Here is an 18,929-nt window from a genome sequence, read left to right as displayed (position 1 = left end):
CCCTGACAGACACTTGGAGCCCTTGGGCACACCGGGAGCCAATATCCACCACCAACACCACAGAAAGGAAACTTAAAACTGCACCTTGACCTCAAACTGGAACAACCTCCTTCCATTTTTCTCTCCAGACGGGGATGCAGCCACCACTTTTGGCCTAGCAGAGATTCTGATCTAAAGCAAGGCCTGCACACTTGCTTTTACCTCAGCATTTTCCCACTGCTGACAAGGGATTTGGGAAAGCTGCCAAACCTGTACCGCGTTTGCATATTTCTTTGAGATATTTGAGAATAAGGGTGCCTAACACACCAGAGGCAGGAACTTGCTGTGCCTCAGCCAGTGGCACAAGGTGGAAGCAATGCCTGGATCTATCGTGTGTTCTCAGGCACCTTCAGCACCCGCACAGGGAGCGTTTCCTTGCCTCAAACCACTGAGGCAAACGATGCAAGAGCTGAGATTTTGCTTTGTCCAGACACAAGCTGACTGTGAAGCAGGAAACCTGCTGGTGTCACTGATGCCACAGCCTGGAATAACTGATTGGCACAGCCCAGCTTCCGTCAGTGACCCAGACCCCCGGCTTGAGTTGTCATAGCGAAGGGACAAACTCTGTACGTAGGCACTGCTCATAGCTGACAGCCCACAAGGTGGCTGCTCTGGGATACAAGTGTGTGTGCATGGATCAGCCCTGGAAATACTGCACTTTGGCTTAGCCATTTTAGCTGGCTTGGATTATTTTTTTTCTCTCCAGTGTTTTTGTTGCACAGGAACTGGAGTGCTGCATTGCCTTAACACCTACCACTGCATCGCCACTTTTTACATCTAATTCATTAAGGGAAAAACATTGCTCTTCAATTTGAATGCCATTTATTATTCAATAGAGAATCACTCATGCTCAAAAAGCAGAGAATAACATATGGGGGAAACAGTAATACACAGGTCAAAGAGAGGAGGCTATTTCTCCTGATTTATAACTTAGCATCAACATGAATTGCAATAAATGGATCTTCAACATCGGTATTAATCTGGAAATTAGCCATTCCATCACCAGAAACAAACACCTGCTTTCCAGTACAACTGTTGTTCTCCTTCTGTCCAGAAATAACATCACAGTAGGTACCACCAGGCAGTCCAGTTTGCACATTGACATTCATATTCCTGTGAGAAAAAAACCACGATTTATGCATTGTTTTTGAAACAGATATTTCAAATGATGTGTAAGATTTCTGAACATGATCTTACTCCCCTATTTGAAGGGCATTGTAAAGCGTGAGCTTTCTGATCCCAACCCTCCTACACTCCCATTTTAGCTCTCTGGAGCCAGCATGCACTCAAATAACTCATGTTGGATTGCTGATGAGGGATGCTATTGTTCTTTCTGGAGACACTGTTTCTGCCACCAACTCACCAGTCATCATTATTGAAGATGATGAAGCCTTTATTCCCACGGCCAAAAGCCACTTGATTGCTGCCATTGTCCCACCAGTTGGAGAAAGGCTCACCATCCACCACGTTACGGAAGATAACCATGTTCCTGAGAACACAAGCAATGTCTGCCACTGCCCCTGCAACACCTCTAGAGCCACATGGAGCACGAAGCAAAAGCAGCTGCTTTTACTTCTTGTTTCTCCCCAGTGCCCCACCTGATCTGACGCCAGCGATGTTCACAAACCCAGTCGTTGCCGCAGGTCGTGTCCGGATTGATTGTAACGGGCTTTATGGAGCCATCGGAGTAACTTGGGGGTCCATACCAGTCATTGACGTCCTGTCATTAAAAAGAAAGCTTTCTATCTTCTGACTGAAAATGCAGAGAGCTCTTCTGGTGAACAAAGCTAGAGGGAGCATCAAACTTTCACCGGCTACATTCAGCCGGGGACAGGGAAATCACTCCACAATCTGAAATGCACTGGACTGCTTCTCTGGCCCTGCTCTCACCCTTAATCCCCATGGGTGGATCTTCAGCATTAACAGCTCACCTTTCCATTTTCAAAATGTCTTGGCCAGCGAAAACTTGACATCACACGTGTGAAGCCATACGGATGGGCAAGCATGAAACCAACTGCCATTTTATAGAGCCTGTTTGGTGGACAAACAAGGAATGAGACATGGAAGGACGAACCTGCCAGAGAACACACAGATAAACAAGCAAAAGCATGCAGCACCATCCACACATGAGCAATCCCTTACCTGGCATCCCAGAAGGTCAGAATGGAAGCTCCACCAGCCCCGTGTCCTCTCTGGTTGTCGTGATTATCCACAAAGACCAGGGCTCTGTCGGAAGGCACAAAGCCCCAGCCTTCTCCCCAGTTCCTAAACAAAAACACAGACTTGAAGCTACCCTGTCAATTGGTGTATCCAGTGAATCCTGGATAAGTTGCAGCACCTTCATCCTTACTTTAAGTAGGCCATCTTTTCTCCGTTCCACTTGCGGATCACTGTCCCCAGTTTGGCACCGTACTTGAATTCTGTCACTCGGCCATTTCCAAAGTACTCGCTGCCTTTGATGGGCTCTGTACCCAAGTCAATTACCTAGTACAGGAAAGAATACCTGCATCTTTTCTTGTCTCATCACAAAGACCAGCAATGCAATGTACAGAACTTAACACGAGTCTTTGCTTTATATTGAGGAGAAAGTAATTTTGTATTTGTACTGTGTAGATCAACAGAAATTCAGAATAAGTCATGAGGGACACATTTAAAAAACTTGACTGATGAAAAGAAAAATAAAGTTGATTGACAATCTGTTGTGGAGGCATTTTTAAAAATCAAAACTGCCTAGGTCTGCAAATTAAGTAAATTGAGCCCCTTCAATTTACTTAGGGGCTCTTTAAGTAAATTGAGAGCCCCTTCTAGGGTAAGTTGGGTGAAGATGCATTGTTGCTCCTCTGAAGGAGTAGGCAAAAGAGATTCAAAAGACAAAGGCAAACATAAAGGAGAAAATGTGGAGATTACCTCCTGGTAAATGAAAGGTTTAGTTCCTGCAGAAAACCACTGAGTGTTTAGATCATGCAGCTTGTCCAGAAAAGCTCTTATGTCCCCAGGCCACATGTGCTTGGCAGCATCAATTCGGAATCCTGCTACACCAATGTCAATGAGGTGGTTCATGTACTCTGCAACCTTTGAGCGCACATAGTCCTTCTCCATGGCCAGATCCAGAAGGCCGGTCACACGGCAGTCCCGGACCTGTGCAACAGAAAAAGAAAAAATAGATATCTGTGTATTACACCAAAGGAGGGGTGGAAGTGGGGTGGTGGTTAATGAGGTTATATTGGATTGGGAAGAAGTGAGGGAGTGATATCTGGAGTAAAGGTTTTGACTTCACAAGTCATCGTTGCACATGATAAAGCCCTGCTGTCCTGGAGACAGCTGAACAGCTGCCTTCCAATGGGAAGTGGTGAATAAATTCTTGATTTACTCTGCTTAAGTGTGTGGCTTTCTCTTTAAACTCTCTCTATCTCAATCCATGAGTTTTCTCCGTTTTACTCTTCCAGTTCTCTGCCCCATCCCACTGAAAGTAGGAGGCTGAGTGGTGTTTAGCTGCCAGCTGAGTTAAACCACAAGTCCTCTTTGGTGCCCAACATGGGACTCAAAGGGTTCGAATTAACAACGGCCATGATTAATGTGCTAGATGGAATTTGCAGCTATTATTGCTGTTTTGCTAATAATTGACAGGCTCCTGTGCTTGCCATGGAGCTCGCTGGCCTCACTGTGCATTAGAGTCTAGGGCTGATAGCAGCTGCTTTGTGCTTTGGCTGCAGCTGCAGCCTGTGCTGCTGATCCCCTCACCCTGGGACATTCTGATCCTGGCACTGGCCATGGCCTGGGCTGGCACCTGAAGGACTGCAGTGTCTGGGTGACTCCAAGCCAGAGCAGGGGTAAAGGGAGGAGTTCATTGCAACATTAAACATGATGGTCTAGTCCAAGGGAACTGGGAGTGGACATTGTCGTGGAAATACCTTTAACTTGTTCTACTCCAGCATTTGAGAAATGTGTTATAGGGATTACCACATTAGAAGCCACCAGAGCCCATGAAGGACAAGCCCTACATGAAGCTGTGCAAGTGCAGAAACATTATAATGTATTGTGTCAAAGTGGCTGAAGGGAGAGCTTGAGAAAGAACTGCTACATATTCTAACTACAAAAAGCAGTAAGTTGTGTAACTGCAGCACCACCTTGCACTACTGTCAGTTTTCCAAGGGGGCTCCTTATCATGATCACCTGAGTTTCTAAGCTATGAAAATGAGCTCACACTGAGCTGAGTACACTGGGCTCACTTCAGGGGCAAACATCTGCACATAGGTTCTTGATTCCTCGGTACTTAGGATATTTTGGGCCACACGTACCTATGGTCACTACTTCATTCACTTGTCAAGTGACTAAGCATTGGTTTTGTGAGGCACTACACCATTTGATTTTACTGCAGACTTAACATGTCAAAAAAAAAAAAAAATTGCAAATTTTTCCAGTGGAAGTTACCTGATAGATATCATTATAATTTTCAACATTTCCACTTCCAGTGTGACATCTGCCGTCATTGAAATCCCAGCCAGAGTATGGGACAGCTGGAAAATCTCTGTTTCCAGTATTGAAATAGCTTCCACAGGTAGAATGTGTGCCTGAGCCACCTGCAGCCCCACACATATGGTTGACAACAGCATCCACATAGATACGAACCTAGAAAAGCAATATGTGCATTTCAGTATGTTTTATAGCAAATTTGAAGTGACAGCCAGGGCTTTGCCACATCACTATTAAGTTGATTATTTTCCCTTTCAGTTTCTTCTCAGTTTACACCTCCTTTGAGGACAGCAGCACCTTCCCTCAGCTGAAACAGCACTTCTTGCTGTATCAGACAGATTTTCAAGGCACTTACTCCAACATCGTTGCACCTCTTCACCATGTCTCTGAATTCGTCTTCATTTCCTGATCGAGTACAGATCTTGTAGCTAATGGGCTGGTATCTTTCCCACCAGGGTCTGTTCGGGCTAGTAACGACAATATTTTCATTTGGAGGTGAAACCTGCAGATGAAATTATGTACTTTGATAAGAAATCAAGTGGTTTTACTTCAACATTTTAAGGGCAAAATCTGCACTCAGGACCTCTGCCCTCAGAGGAGAGTTAGTACCCGACCCAGTCTCCCTCCCACAGCAGAAGTTCAGGTCTGTGAGATGTCTGTCTTGTACACTGGCAAGAAAGGCAATTTGGTTTGTTCCTGTGAGTTGCCCAGGTCCAGCATGGTCCTGCTTTCCAGGACATGTGCATGGAAGGCCTGAAACCACAGGAATTATTTTTACCTGTAACAGTGACAGCCTTAGGAATGCCAAACCTCACTGCTTCTATACTTCATTTAGAACAAGGCCAGGAGCTTTACCTTCTACTTAGCTTTCAGGGGAAGCCTTTCAGCATGCCCCTTTGGAACTCATCTGCTAGACATACACCATCATTCATTCCTACAGGGTCCTGCACAGTTAGCGCTGCTTCTAAAAGCACTTACTACTACTTCCTACCCTCCCTCCTCAGCAGCAAAGTTACTTAGAGATGACTGTCTCAAACTCAGGAATTATTGATCAAATTATTGATCAAATGTTACAATGCCATTTTCCTCCTGCTCACAGGAAACAACTCACCTGAACGCCTCCAAATCCATGTGGAGCTAAGTAGCGCTCACACTCCTCAGCAATATCCTTCCAGCGCCATTCAAAGAGATGCACAATAGAGGTTCTCTTTGGGAGAGTGTTGGGGTTGTACTGCCCCCAGCAAAGCCCTGCAGCTGCGAGGAGGAGGAGAAGGATCCGCATGGTGCCTTCAGTGTAAGGCTGTGGTCTCTGCACCGCCTATTTATGCACCGGCAGGATGACAGAGTTCCTGTAGCAGGTGACAAAATTCACATGGATCAATGCTATCAGTTATTATTTGGGTAGATAGAGCAATATCATTATTTGGTTTGTTTTTTCTCCTGAATAACCCAAACAGCTGAAGATAAAATACTTTTTCACAATGATTATACTCTATCATAAACCAAGTGGTTCATGAGCAGTGCACCCAAATCCAGAACTTCACTCCTTCCAATCACATAAACAAAGATACTTTATCAAAAGTATTCCAAAATGTGGAAAATCAGACAGCTGCAGAAGCTGCCACCACCCTCTTGGCCTTGGGAGAGATAAACACCCAAGGATAAGAGGCGAGGGCAAGAGTTAAGACATCCTGTCTGGACGCTCTGACCGCTCTGGCAAAAGAAAATAACAAGGACATTGCTGGCGAAAGAGTGATAACTGAGAAGATTGTGTTACTAAGGGAACAGGGGTAAAGGAGTCTGAGTGGAAAATTTTGGACACAATTTAGTGTTTTATAAATCTGGTAAACTGATGCTACCAAGAGCTTTGCTTGCATAGCATGGTCCGTGTCCCTCAATCCCTGGGAATGGTGTCCCATATGAGGAATGACAATTCGCCTATCTGGCTGTTCTGGGGATGCCCCACAGAACTGAAGTGCTGCTGAAAGGCAGCAGGAGCCAGCTGGCATCCATCCCTTCAGGTTTTGATGGTGAGCTGTGGAGGCCAGGGGCAGTAATATGTCTTCAGAAGTACAACATGTCTTTGAACTTATGTCTAAACTTTTAGAAAAGCCCAGAAAAACAGCTGCTTCTCATTCTCTTGAGGTGATTTTACACTGGGTAGAATCACACATTAAACGGTTAAAGGCCAGCATGGCTTTCCCAGTGGAACTGTGGGATGGACAGGGCAATGAGTTGTCCCTCTCTGGAGAGCTGCTTTAGAAACTCTTTAAGCTCAGGAGGGTTCCAGGAAAGAATCATCTCCCAGTGCCCCCTCAGCAACAGACAAGGACTCTGCAGAGGAGCTTTTAACATCCCCTTCTGCCTACAATCCATGACATCTGGATCTTTCTATGCAAGTCACAATCCAATGGAAAGCAAGATGCTTCCACAGCTGATTTTGATCAGTGTTTGTTCGATGAAAAACCATGGAATGGTGAGTACTGGGGAGATGTTCCAGTAGTGTCAGTGAAACTTACAAATATTACAGGAATTTCTCCATATTGGAGCCACTGTCATTATGGGTTAAACACCCTGTACCTCTTTCCTAAATGAAAGAGACCTTGAGATTAAAAAACTCCTGTAAGCAGTTGCAACTGGAGTACTAAGAAAGATACTGATAATGATGGGCACGGATCCAAGACACAGATCCTGAGAACAAATCCACAGAACGGATCCAAAGAATGGATCGATCCTCAATTTGGTGCACGGTGTTGCTGGCAGTAGTGAGCCCCCTCAGAGCTCCCTCTGCCCACGGTTGGCCCCATGGGTGGTATTAGCCCCCTAGGCTTGAAAGCCCCCCCGGCCTGTCAGAGCTCTCCTGCCTCCTCCCACACCTGGGCGGCAGTGCTGACCTGGTCCCCCGAGAGCCGCCCATCAGCTCCTGCACAGCAGGATCAAGCCCTGCATGAAGTACTGAAGCTACAGTTACAGTTACAGTGCCTGCAGGATGCATTGAAATACATTTGTTAAAATTAACCTTGTATTTTCAGGGAGCTGTGATTTTTAACAGGATTGTTTACTAGAGAGGTCATTCACTGACAGTCATTAACTAAATCATATAGTGAATTTGAATTTGATCTGCAGCAGTTTAATCCCTCCAGTAAATCCATGTTGCTGCTATTTTGGTCACGGAACAGTTGTTTATCTACGTGTTGTTCCTTGATGTCTAACTGTTGTACGACAGACTTCCAGTAACTTTTTTGTAATAATAAAGTCAAAATGATTTTTGTTATATTTAAGTGATATTAATTCTCAATTCTGTTATGTTTCAATTTAGTACAGTTTAAGTAATGGTAAAATTCAGTTCTGTTGAATTTAAGTGATGTTAAGTTTACCTTCTGTTAAATTGAAGTTCTGGTGCACTTAAGTTCTGCCAAATTATGATGCCGTTAAGGTTAAGTACCATTAAGTTAATTTCTGTTAAGATTAATTTTTGTTCAAATTAATTTCTGTCAAGTTTATGTGTTGATAAGTTTAAACAAAGTAAAATTTAAGTTATTAAATTTAAGGTCTGTATTTTATGCTCTATTAAGATCAATTCAGTTTCAGTAATGTTAACATTCCTCCTGCCTAAACAGCATGGCCCCTGAACTCCAACCATATGAACTTTAGAACAGTAGCCATTTATTTCCACTTCCCAATTTGACATTATCCTTTTATTCTCCTATTTGAGTCTCTTTGTCAGTGACATGATTGTATTTGATAAGTTTTGTCTGATTGTGATCTGTATTCCATGTAATATAGACAGATAAACAGTAATAGCCTTAATAAGATAATGGCCTTACAGGTGCAAACTCTTTTAACATCCGGGTATAGAAACCCTTTACATAAAAAACAAAAAAAGGGGGAGATATGGAAGATCAGATAGCCATAGAAGCTGAACAAGGTGGTGCTGCCATCCTCTTAGCCCTGGGAGAGATAAATTCAAGGCAAGGACAAAAGTGAAGACATCCTGTCTGGTCACTCTGACTGCTCTGGCAAAAGAAAGTAACAAGGACATTGCTGGCGAAAGAATGATAACTGTGAAGATTGTGTTACTAAGGGAACAGGGGCAAAGGAGTCTGAGTAGAAAATTTTGTATAGAACATAGAGACCTCTAAATACTGGTGAACTATTGTAATAAATGGTTTTACTTGCATAGCATGGTCTGTGTCTCTCAATCCCTGCACCAAAACATACACAGACCCTCTGAAGGTAAAACGAGTGGGAGCTGATTGAAAGATGACTGGAATCTAACAGCATTAAGAGAATGAATGAGTTTGCCAGCATGTAGGTGTCTTGCTCTCAGAATTAGACTGAGTTCAGACCAGGGTATGAACAACGGTCATGGTTTTATACTGGCCCAACACCAGGCACCCATGAGAGTTGCTTGCTCACCCTCCTCTGCCACATCTGGGCAGTGGAGAGGAAAAAAAATTAACGAAGGGCTTATGAGTGAGATAAGGACTGCAAAAAAACATTTAAGGGCAAAACAGGTTCAACTTAAGGTTGCAAAGTGACTTTATTACAAACAGAATCAGAGGTGGATAATGAGAAGTAAAACAAGCCCTTAAAACACTGTTTCACTCCAGCCCCTCCTCCTTCCCACCGACAGCGCAGGGAGACAAGACATGGGGGTTTTGGTAAGTTCTTCACCAAGATTCTCTTCTGCTGCTCAGGGAGAGGAGTCCTCCCTCTGTGAGGATATGGGGTCCCTCCCATATGTGAACTGCCCTGGCGTAGGTCCGCTCTCAAGAGCAGCAGCCAAACCTCACTTGCTGCAGCATGAGTCCTTCTCATGGGCACACAGCCTCCCAAAACTGCTGCGACCTGGGTCTCTCTTCCCACGGGGTACAGTCCTTCAAAGACAGGCTGCTCCAGCCTGGAAGCAAGGGCCCCCTCTCTCCACTGGGTCTTCCACTGGATCACAGACTCCTCCAGGCATCCACTTGCTCCAGCATGGGCACCTCCCCCATGGGCTGTGAGTGGATCTCTGCATCTCCCATGGATTCCCATGGGCACAACTGCTTCACCATGGCCATCACTATGAGCCCAGCAGAGGAATCTTGGCTCTGGCACCTGGAGCACCTCCTCTCCCTCCTTCTGCACTGACCTTGGTGTGTCCAAGGTTTGTTCTCACCTCCTCCTCTTTTCTGACTAGAAGAAAAACCATGTGACTTTGTTTTGATTTTCTTCTTAAATATGTTAGCACAGAGGCATTACCAACCTCTCTCATTGGTCCAGTTTTGGCCAGCAGCATGTCCATCTTCAGAGCCATCAGGGATTGGCTCTGCTGGAAATGGTGGAAGCTTCCAGCAGCTTCTCACAGGAGCCACCTCTGTAGTACCCTAGCTACCAAAAACCAGGCCGTGCAAAACCAATACAACAGAGTCAAGGAAAACCCAATATCTGATGCAAACGATAGAGAGAGATGAGTTTTAGCTGCCTGACTGAATTTGAAAGCTAGAGCTGTTTTCCAAGTCCTTTCCTGAATTTCCTACAATTTCCTCCTTCAAAAAAAAAAGACCTTTGACTTTTTTTCATGAAATGATTTCAAGTCTTCATTTCAAACTGACTTAAGACAGTTCTTAGCAACAATCCTTATTGAATAAATGAGAATAATGAACAATTAATAAATTTGAGTAATACTAACAATAAAACTATACTCTAAGAGAATACGAAGACTAGAAAATCAACTTGAATTGTGCCATGTTTCAGCACAAAGGAATCTTCTCTTGGTTTCTGGATATCCTGTCAATTATAGCAATCCTGCTTGCCCCTAAAGAGAATCACATTTCCACTTCTGCACAGAGCAGCACGATTTTAAATTCAATAATGTCAATTTCTCCTTCCATTTTTTATTAGCGCCTTAACTGAATAAAGTACACTTACAAATGCATGCAGATGTATAGCACCACTCCCAGATGTGCATGGCACCACCAGTTCCCATCTCTGTACAGAGATGGGGACTGGTGCTCAGTCTCGGTTCATGCAGTCCTGAGCCAGGACATTCTGCACATCTGTTTGCTCTTAACAAAGATACAGACGAGAAGGAACAGCACATGCAGAACACATCTGGTTACAATTTAGCATCAACATGAATGGCAATGAATGGGTCCTGGTCTTCATTCCCAATTAGGAAATTAGCCATGCCATCAGCAGCAACGTGAACTTCAACTGCTGTGCAGAAGTCACCTTCCTTTTGCCCAGAAATGATATCACAGTAAGTGCCAGCAGGCAGACCAGTTTGCAGAGATACATTCAAGGACCTTTGGAATAGAATGAAGTGCAGTAAGCATTATGAGGACACTAAAATGCTCTTCAAATCATACTGGAAACCTCAGATGTTAAGTAATTCTGGAATTATCCTCTACAAATTGCTCATCACCACAACCGCCAGCTACTTATTAGAGCCCTAACATACTCCTGCTCTCTTATCATCTCATTCTCGCGCAAACAATTCCAATACAGTTTTTAAAACTGTCACATTTAGAACATATTCATGAGTTTACAAGTTCTCTCACTTCTATAAATTTAGACTTTGCTGGTTGACCAGGCCTAGTGACATAACCAGCTTCAGAACTGAGCAATAGAAAGACCACACTAGGTCTAAACTGCAAAGACTGAAGAGTCCCTATGGTAGAGTGGAAAATGCTATGTTTAAATTGTAAAACACTGTCAATAATATTCATTAGAAAGATCTATTCAAGCTAGCAATACCTTAAAAGGTTTCACTACTAGTTAGCTTTATAAAATATATATTGAAAACATAGTAATTTTCTTATAATAAATTGTAATTTACTTCACTCTTACTCACCAGTCATCATTATTGAAGATGATGAAGCCTTTATTCCCACGGCCAAAAGCCACTTGATTGCTGCCATTGTCCCACCAGTTGGAGAAAGGCTCACCATCCACCACGTTACGGAAGATAACCATGTTCCTGAGAACACAAGCAATGTCTGCCTCTGCCCCTGCAACACCTCTAGAGCCACATGGAGCAGGAAGCAAAAGCAACTGCTTTTACTTCTTGTTTCTCCCCAGTGCCCCACCTGATCTGACGCCAGCGATGTTCACAAACCCAGTCGTTGCCGCAGGTCGTGTCCGGATTGATTGTAACGGGCTTTATGGAGCCATCGGAGTAACTTGGGGGTCCATACCAGTCATTGACGTCCTGTCATTAAAAAGAAAGGTTTCTATCTTCTGACTGAAAATGCAGAGAGCTCTTCTGGTGAACAAAGCTAGAGGGAGCATCAAACTTTCACCGGCTACATTCAGCCGGGGACAGGGAAATCACTCCACAACCTGAAATGCACTGGACTGCTTCTCTGGCCCTGCTCTCACCCTTAATCCCCACAGGTGGATCTTCAGCATTAACAGCTCACCTTTCCATTTTCAAAATATCTTGGCCAGCGAAAACTTGACATCACACGTGTGAAGCCATACGGATGGGCAAGCATGAAACCAACTGCCATTTTATAGAGCCTGTTTGGTGGACAAACAAGGAATGAGACATGGAAGGACGAACCTGCCAGAGAACACACAGATAAACAAGCAAAAGCATGCAGCACCATCCACACATGAGCAATCCCTTACCTGGCATCCCAGAAGGTCAGAATGGAAGCTCCACCAGCCCCGTGTCCTCTCTGGTTGTCGTGATTATCCACAAAGACCAGGGCTCTGTCGGAAGGCACAAAGCCCCAGCCTTCTCCCCAGTTCCTAAACAAAAACACAGACTTGAAGCTACCCTGTCAATTGGTATATCCAGTGAATCCTGGATAAGTTGCAGCACCTTCATCCTTACTTTAAGTAGGCCATCTTTTCTCCGTCCCACTTGCGGAGCACTGTCCCCAGTTTGGCACCGTACTTGAATTCTGTCACTCGGCCATTTCCAAAGTAATCACTGCCCTTGATGGGCTCTCCACCCAAGTCAATTACCTGGTACAGGAAAGATAGAGCATGTCTTTCTACTCAAAAACCAAACAAATAAGACACTGCTTTAGACATTGCTTCAAGCAAGAGGACAGTACTTGAGCTAATTATATTATTTGGCTTTCTTGCAAAATTGCATGCAAGGCTATTTTCTCCTTTTAGCTCAGCCCAGCTCATGAACCCCTTTTCCATTTTTGTCCTGTATCTCCTTACCCCAGCTGATAAATATTACCCATGATTAAGGCTTGGGCTGTACTTCCTTTTTATTTAGTATGGTCACCAATGCCTCTGCTTCCTGCAGTTGGGCTGCATCCTTTCACTATGGAGCTAAAGAATGTTTCTATTTGCCTAGACTTTGCAGACAAGATGCTAATTTAATAAAATACGTGCAGCGAGTTTAGCTTCTGCTGACTGAAACCAACACTCACCTGCTTGTTCCAATTTGTTATTCAAACGTAAAACACAAATTCAGAATATCAAGTAACAGTTGTTATGCCATTGGAAAATAAACTTTCAGTCCCTAATCAACACTTATGTCTTCTGTTGCAATTTATTATCTAGAATTTAAAATTCAGGAAATTAAATCTCTTTTTTAAACCAACAGAATTTCTTTTTTAAACCAACAGAATTTTTACACTAACTTCAATGTAGTAGATTTCATCTCAATATAATTTCCAGGTTACCTAATTCCAGTAGGTCCAAAACAAGTGGGGCATTTTGCACATCAATTACAATTTATGAAGAGATTAGATATTTGCAGATCATGATTGAAGATGGAATTGAGGATGGTTTCTGTAGATCTGCTTGGGCTCAGCCCATGCAAAGCATTGCCATGTGTGACTGAGTCTGTACTGGGCCTGCAAGAAATTTGTTTGTGAAGTAAAATTTAAAAAAATAAAGATTACCTCTTGGTAAATGAAAGGTTTAGTTCCTGCAGGAAACCACTGAGTATTTAGATCTTCCAGCTCATCTAAAATGGCCTTGACATCGGCAGGCCACATGTGCTTGGCAGCGTCGATGCGGAAGCCCGCCACGCCGAGGCCGAGGAGCTGGTTCAGGTACGCGGCAACCCTGGAGCGCACGTGGGCCTTGTCCAGGGCCAGGTCCAGCAGGCTGACCAGGCGGCAGTCCCGCACCTGAAATCAAACCCTTCTCACCTAATAAACTCCATGTAGTGCTCTACACAGCTTTTGAATGCTCTTGGCCTATATTGCAATGCCAAATAAAACCTCCAGCAGCCTTTGTTCCCTAGGCATTTCTTTCCTTTGCAAAGTCATCCACACAGAAGCTGAAATAAGAAATTGAATTTACCCCTCTTCTGAAATTTTGACCAAGGAAAACTTCCAAATTACAATAAAAGGCAGATAATAACTTCTACCTTTTTTAGCACACTAAATAGATTTTATGAGCTTTAAATTGTCTTTATTAATTAGCTAAGCACATTTGTCTGAATCTGAAATTGAGCCATTGTCTCAAGTACAGCTATCCTTTTAATAAGTGGTGTTCCTGACAACAACACTAACCTCTGTTATTAATTTGGATGGCTTTTCATGAGGCTTTTTTTAATTCCTTTTAAAAAATGTCTCACTGTAAATGAGAGTAAAGAAATCACAGCACGGGAAGGAACAGATGTAAATTAAAATCACACTTGTAGGCTTACCTGAGATATATCATGATAATTCTCAATGTTTCCACTTCTAGATTTACATTTATGATCATTAAAGTCCAAGGCAGAATAGGGCACAGCTGGGAAATCTTCAGTCCTTGCATTGAAATAGCTTCCACAAGTAGCATGGTCACCAGCCCCAGCATTAGCTCCACACATATGGTTGATTACTGCATCCACATAAATGTGCACCTAGAGAACAGTATCCACATAACAACTTGAAAAAGCTACTTCCCACAGCACCACTAATTAATGTTCTCTCTCCCATACCTCCTGCCCTATCCCCTTACTTCTGCTTGCTTGCTTCAGCCAATATTTTATTCCATTTTTTTTATTAGCATACAGCAAGGGTGATAAAACATGCAGCTCAGCAGACACTGCATCAGGTAACACTGCATCAATTTTTTAAAATGGTAGAATCACTGCCTGGCTATATCCTTGCATTGTAAACACCAGAAGGTTTAAAAAGTACTTACTCCAACATTGTTGCACCGGGTCACCATGTCTCTAAATTCAGTTTCGTTTCCAGATCTTGTGCACAGCTTGTAGCTGACAGGCTGGTATCTTTCCCACCATGGCTGCCGGGGGTCAGTAATGATAACATTTTCATTTGGAGGTGAAATCTGTCAATAAAACAAGGACACTTGGTAACAGGATGCTGAAAATGGTTAATTTGTTTGACCAGTATTTTTAGAGAAAGAACATTTTTAGAGAACACTTAGATCCTCAGAATCCTCTGCTTACACTGTAGTAAGCTGGAAACAAAAGACTGAGGCCTGGCCTTCAACAGGTAGAAAGCCAGTATAAAAATTAGGCCTATGAACAGAGTGGCCTAATTTTCTTTGTGACTTCAAGCTTCAAAAAGAAGCATCTGAAATTGAAGGACTAGGTCAGCAGAGGAAGGAAGTGACTGCATAACAACTGACGTAACATCCTGCCTTTAAAACCGATCCAACCTCCTGTTCTTGTAATGCTTTGGATGAATGTATTCTTGACCTAATTCTTGTAAGTTTCCAGGTGAGTTATACCTCTTCCTTTAACAGACTTTTCAGGATACTTTTTAGGCAATATGCTTTTGCTGCTACCTCCAAGCCTCCGGGCACAACAACCTGATCCAACCACTTCTCAGAAAGACCCCTACAGCCTCTTAGCTGCCACACCTTCCTGACCAGCTCAGCAAGCCATCATCTGAAAAAAACTTCTGAGACCCTGCCACAGAATGGATTAAAATACTAAACAGGCCACAGTCTGAGAAATCAGTTTCAAGTCTATCTGGTGTGTGTGCCTGGAAGGTAGGTTGCAAAGACAAGATGATTATTTGAAAACTATGGGAGAGTTTTCACTCAGGCCAGCTTGCAATCTCTTGGGCTGCAAGAGACAGGCAGCCTTCACACCAATTTTTCCTGAGCAATGTGACAGGCAAACGGAAATACTTGAATAAGTGGCTGCTCTCCTGCCATGCTACCCCACCCAAATGCCAGTTCTGGTTCCACAGGAACACATCTCTGTTGTTCAGACAGAACTGACTCACACAGGGACACCATCACCAGAACCTGTGCTCAGTTCACTTCTGCCTGCCCACACCAGGTTCCTGCAAAGAAGAGTCTCTCAGTGGCTTACTGTGACACTGTGCTACACAGAGAGAAACTTGCCAGTTTGGGTGAACACAATGAGCAGTCTTTTGTACTTAATTATTCAACACCTTCAGCACTTTTTTGTTCTCTTTGGAAGCCCTTTGTTCAGTCATAGTTTCATTTTACATTTATCTACCTCTTAAGAGCTTTTCTCGATTTAAACAATATCAAGCAGATAAACATAGGTTACTCTTCACAGCAATAAAAAAAAAAAGATTTAGCAAGTGATGTGCAATTCTAATTCATCTAAATGTAATAGCACAGACTGCAAAACATGCACTTTGGAGCAATGAAATAAATTCATGCTTACTTGAAGATTGCTGAAAAATATATTTGTCAGCATTTACTACTTCCATTACCAATTTCTATTTTTCTTGTTCAGTACCTGCCCTTTGACGAACATTTTCTGTGAAAAACAAATTATCATCTATGTAGCAATTTCACTACCTACTGATAGGAACAGACATACCTGAACTCCTCCAAATCCATGTGGAGCTAAGTAGCGCTCACACTCCTCAGCAATATCCTGCCAGCGCCATTCAAAGAGATGCACAATAGAGGTTCTCTTTGGGAGAGTGTTGGGGTTGTACTGCCCCCAGCAAAGCCCTACAACTAACAGCAGAAAATAGATCCCCATCCAGTGCTCTGTGAACAGCTGGGCTCTTCTCACTAACCATCAGTGTTCCTGTAAGAGGGTAAAGTACACATTAGAAAATACACATTTAAAGGTTAACACCCATCTCTGGGTGTTATTTACCTGTTACTTTGTATGAGAACTGGATTTTATCTAAAGTATATCAAATTCCCACACTAATAGTAACTTTGTTTCCATGCACTTAAAATTGAGATGTTGCCTAATGCAGGCTGCCTCCAGAATGCAAAAGTTGTGGGTTTATTAGAATAAAGAAAAAAAACTATCTCAAAGGGCAATGGAATACTTATATACACTGAAATGGACATTTTGTTTCTCATTTTAATGTACATTATTTTACATTCCTATTTAGTATTGAGAGGCATCTTTTTTTTTCCCAAATGGTGTTGCTACAACTTGGAACATATTTGGACAAGACCTTTCAGAGGCAGCATATTTCTTGCCATGATTTGTTATGAAACCCCAGATATTTTGGAGCTTTAACATATGCGAGTCTGTCATTCATGATATGCATGACATTTCTCATTCAAACAACAGCCTGAAATCTGGAAGATCTCTCAGATACAGCAATCATTAATTATAGAGGCTCAAATCCAGAAATGCTAAATGTCTTATCTCTGCACGCCTGTAGGATTTGTGTGGAGATAGTCTCCTTTTAGGAACATGGGCAAGGGCATGCAGATGTTGGAAGTACTGTGAAGCTCCATAACCAAGAAATCTCCTTCCGGGTGCCCAAGCACAGAGTTCTGCAAAAGGAGCTTTCCAGAAGCTTGAAGCTACGTTTCCTTCTGATGAGCTAGGCTAGGAATTGCATTTCCCAACTCACATCCTATTTGTATTTACTTAGGGACAAACAAAGACAACGATCCTTATATCAAAATTACCTCTCCTTTTCCTTACCTAGAGAGATTCAACATGTAACAAACCAGAAACCAAACAACTATCAAGGTTTACATAACTCTGCTGAGAACCTTATAAAACTTATATTGCACTCTTCCTGTTTAGAAGTTGATTTAGAGAGTCCGAGATACAAAGAAGTCCTACAAGATGAACTTCTGCAAACAAATGGCTGAACTAATACTTCCCTTATAACAAAATACAGAATCTTGTTACTTTCCTGTAAGTATCTATTCTTTATAAAAAGTTATCTTTCAGTAACAGGGCAAAGGGAGATGCCAGTCGCAAGGGAAACCAAACACCTCAGTGAAGGTTTAAACATGAACACAAGGACCCTCAGGTTTGCTACACAAAGGAAACCGGTGCTTTTCCTGATTTAGTACACACTTGGGAATGCCCTGCTGAAAACTCCAACCTGCTGTGATAGTTAGCCAGCCATAAATGGATTTAAAATTTTACGTGACTTCTACAAAACTGCCCTCATTTCTGCCTCAAGGAATGGATGATCTGTATCTCTCAGTTAGTGGAGCACTCTTTGAAGCAAATTTAGTCACAAAATATAGTTTATAAAATGTAGAACCAGCCGTCCAGAGCCTACTGCTATCAGCTGTCACTGCTCTTCACAAGCAGGCAGAGTTATTTAGAATTAAGCATTTGGTATATTTAGCTGGCTTTTGTGCTTGTGAACAAAATAGCTTTAATGCAATTATTTACTTGTAGATCTTCAATAAAGTATACAGATTAAGTTTCAGCCACAAGCAGTTGTTCTGAGTGCTTCTATTTTCATGAAGGAATGCTTTCTGGCCCTGATAGGAAGAACATACATTAAGAGAAAATGAGCTAAGAAAATTCCATCCTTGATGAGAAAAGCCATTTATTAGATTGGCAAGTTTTACTTACAGCAGTAAATATGCAAAGTAGTAAATGACACAAAGTACTAAGAATAATGTACCTTGACCAACCAGCTCCAAAGCCTAGTGCCTAACGATTCAGTGTAGATTTTCATTTCTCTGAAGCAGGTTTATGGCTGCTCTGCCTTCAATACAAGTAATAATAAGAGAATGGGGATCTTGAAATCTTCACCGCACTCGGAAGGTTCTAGCTTCAAAATAATTTCGAAACTTGGAAAAACGCTAAGAGGCCATGTGGAAGAGAGCAACACTGACTGCAATGCAGGGAACCTGGGAGCGGAGGGTGTCCGCAGAGCCCTACCGCTGTCCTGGCCAACACGGGAACTCGGGTCACCCTGTCAGTGCTGGGTCACGGCCCGAGCGGTGCCGCCCACCGCCATCGCCAACACACCTGCGACCGTGTTCAGATCTGCGGGATGCCTCAGCAGCCCCGTGTTTCCTACAGGCGAAGCAAGCCCTCGGAGGCCCCTTGGAGGCTGCCGGCAGGGCTCCCCGTGCGGCGCGGACGCCGTGGATCGCGGCCCGGCCCGCACCGCCCGGCCCGGCCCGCACCGCCCCTTCCGCCGCGCCGCGCCACCGCCCGGGCACGGCGAGCCCCGCCCCGCCCCAGGGACAAGGCGGACAGGGCACAGCTCTCTGAACGTTCACTTTCCCCACTTTCTTACACAGTATTTTTGTCCTTGAGCACAGCACCACCTTGCTGT

The 18,929-nt window shown here is 43.4% G+C and overlaps 2 protein-coding genes across 2 annotated transcripts; both read right to left on the bottom strand.

Moving 5' to 3' along the window:
• Window positions 1-844: 844 nt before the first annotated feature.
• On the bottom strand, window positions 845-5,812 carry LOC132331203 (pancreatic alpha-amylase). Its single transcript, XM_059854414.1, has 10 exons — window positions 5,624-5,812; window positions 4,868-5,014; window positions 4,471-4,668; window positions 2,947-3,177; window positions 2,390-2,523; window positions 2,182-2,304; window positions 1,971-2,070; window positions 1,638-1,759; window positions 1,403-1,528; window positions 845-1,152 (listed from the first exon to the last, which is right to left on the bottom strand). The coding sequence occupies exons 1-10, from the start codon at window positions 5,792-5,794 to the stop codon at window positions 963-965; spliced, it is 1,542 nt and encodes a 513-aa protein (XP_059710397.1). The 5' UTR covers window positions 5,795-5,812; the 3' UTR covers window positions 845-962.
• Window positions 5,813-10,371: 4,559 nt separating this feature from the next.
• On the bottom strand, window positions 10,372-18,760 carry LOC132331204 (pancreatic alpha-amylase-like). Its single transcript, XM_059854415.1, has 11 exons — window positions 18,617-18,760; window positions 16,235-16,450; window positions 14,608-14,754; window positions 14,126-14,323; window positions 13,371-13,601; window positions 12,338-12,471; window positions 12,130-12,252; window positions 11,919-12,018; window positions 11,586-11,707; window positions 11,351-11,476; window positions 10,372-10,802 (listed from the first exon to the last, which is right to left on the bottom strand). The coding sequence occupies exons 2-11, from the start codon at window positions 16,400-16,402 to the stop codon at window positions 10,613-10,615; spliced, it is 1,539 nt and encodes a 512-aa protein (XP_059710398.1). The 5' UTR covers window positions 16,403-16,450; window positions 18,617-18,760; the 3' UTR covers window positions 10,372-10,612.
• Window positions 18,761-18,929: the final 169 nt, after the last annotated feature.

This window comes from Haemorhous mexicanus, chromosome 9 (assembly GCF_027477595.1).
Source record: "Haemorhous mexicanus isolate bHaeMex1 chromosome 9, bHaeMex1.pri, whole genome shotgun sequence".
Lineage (NCBI taxonomy): Eukaryota > Metazoa > Chordata > Aves > Passeriformes > Fringillidae > Haemorhous > Haemorhous mexicanus.
The sequence above is the reverse complement of the archived record's forward strand: the minus strand, read 5'-3'. Positions and strand labels throughout refer to the sequence as shown.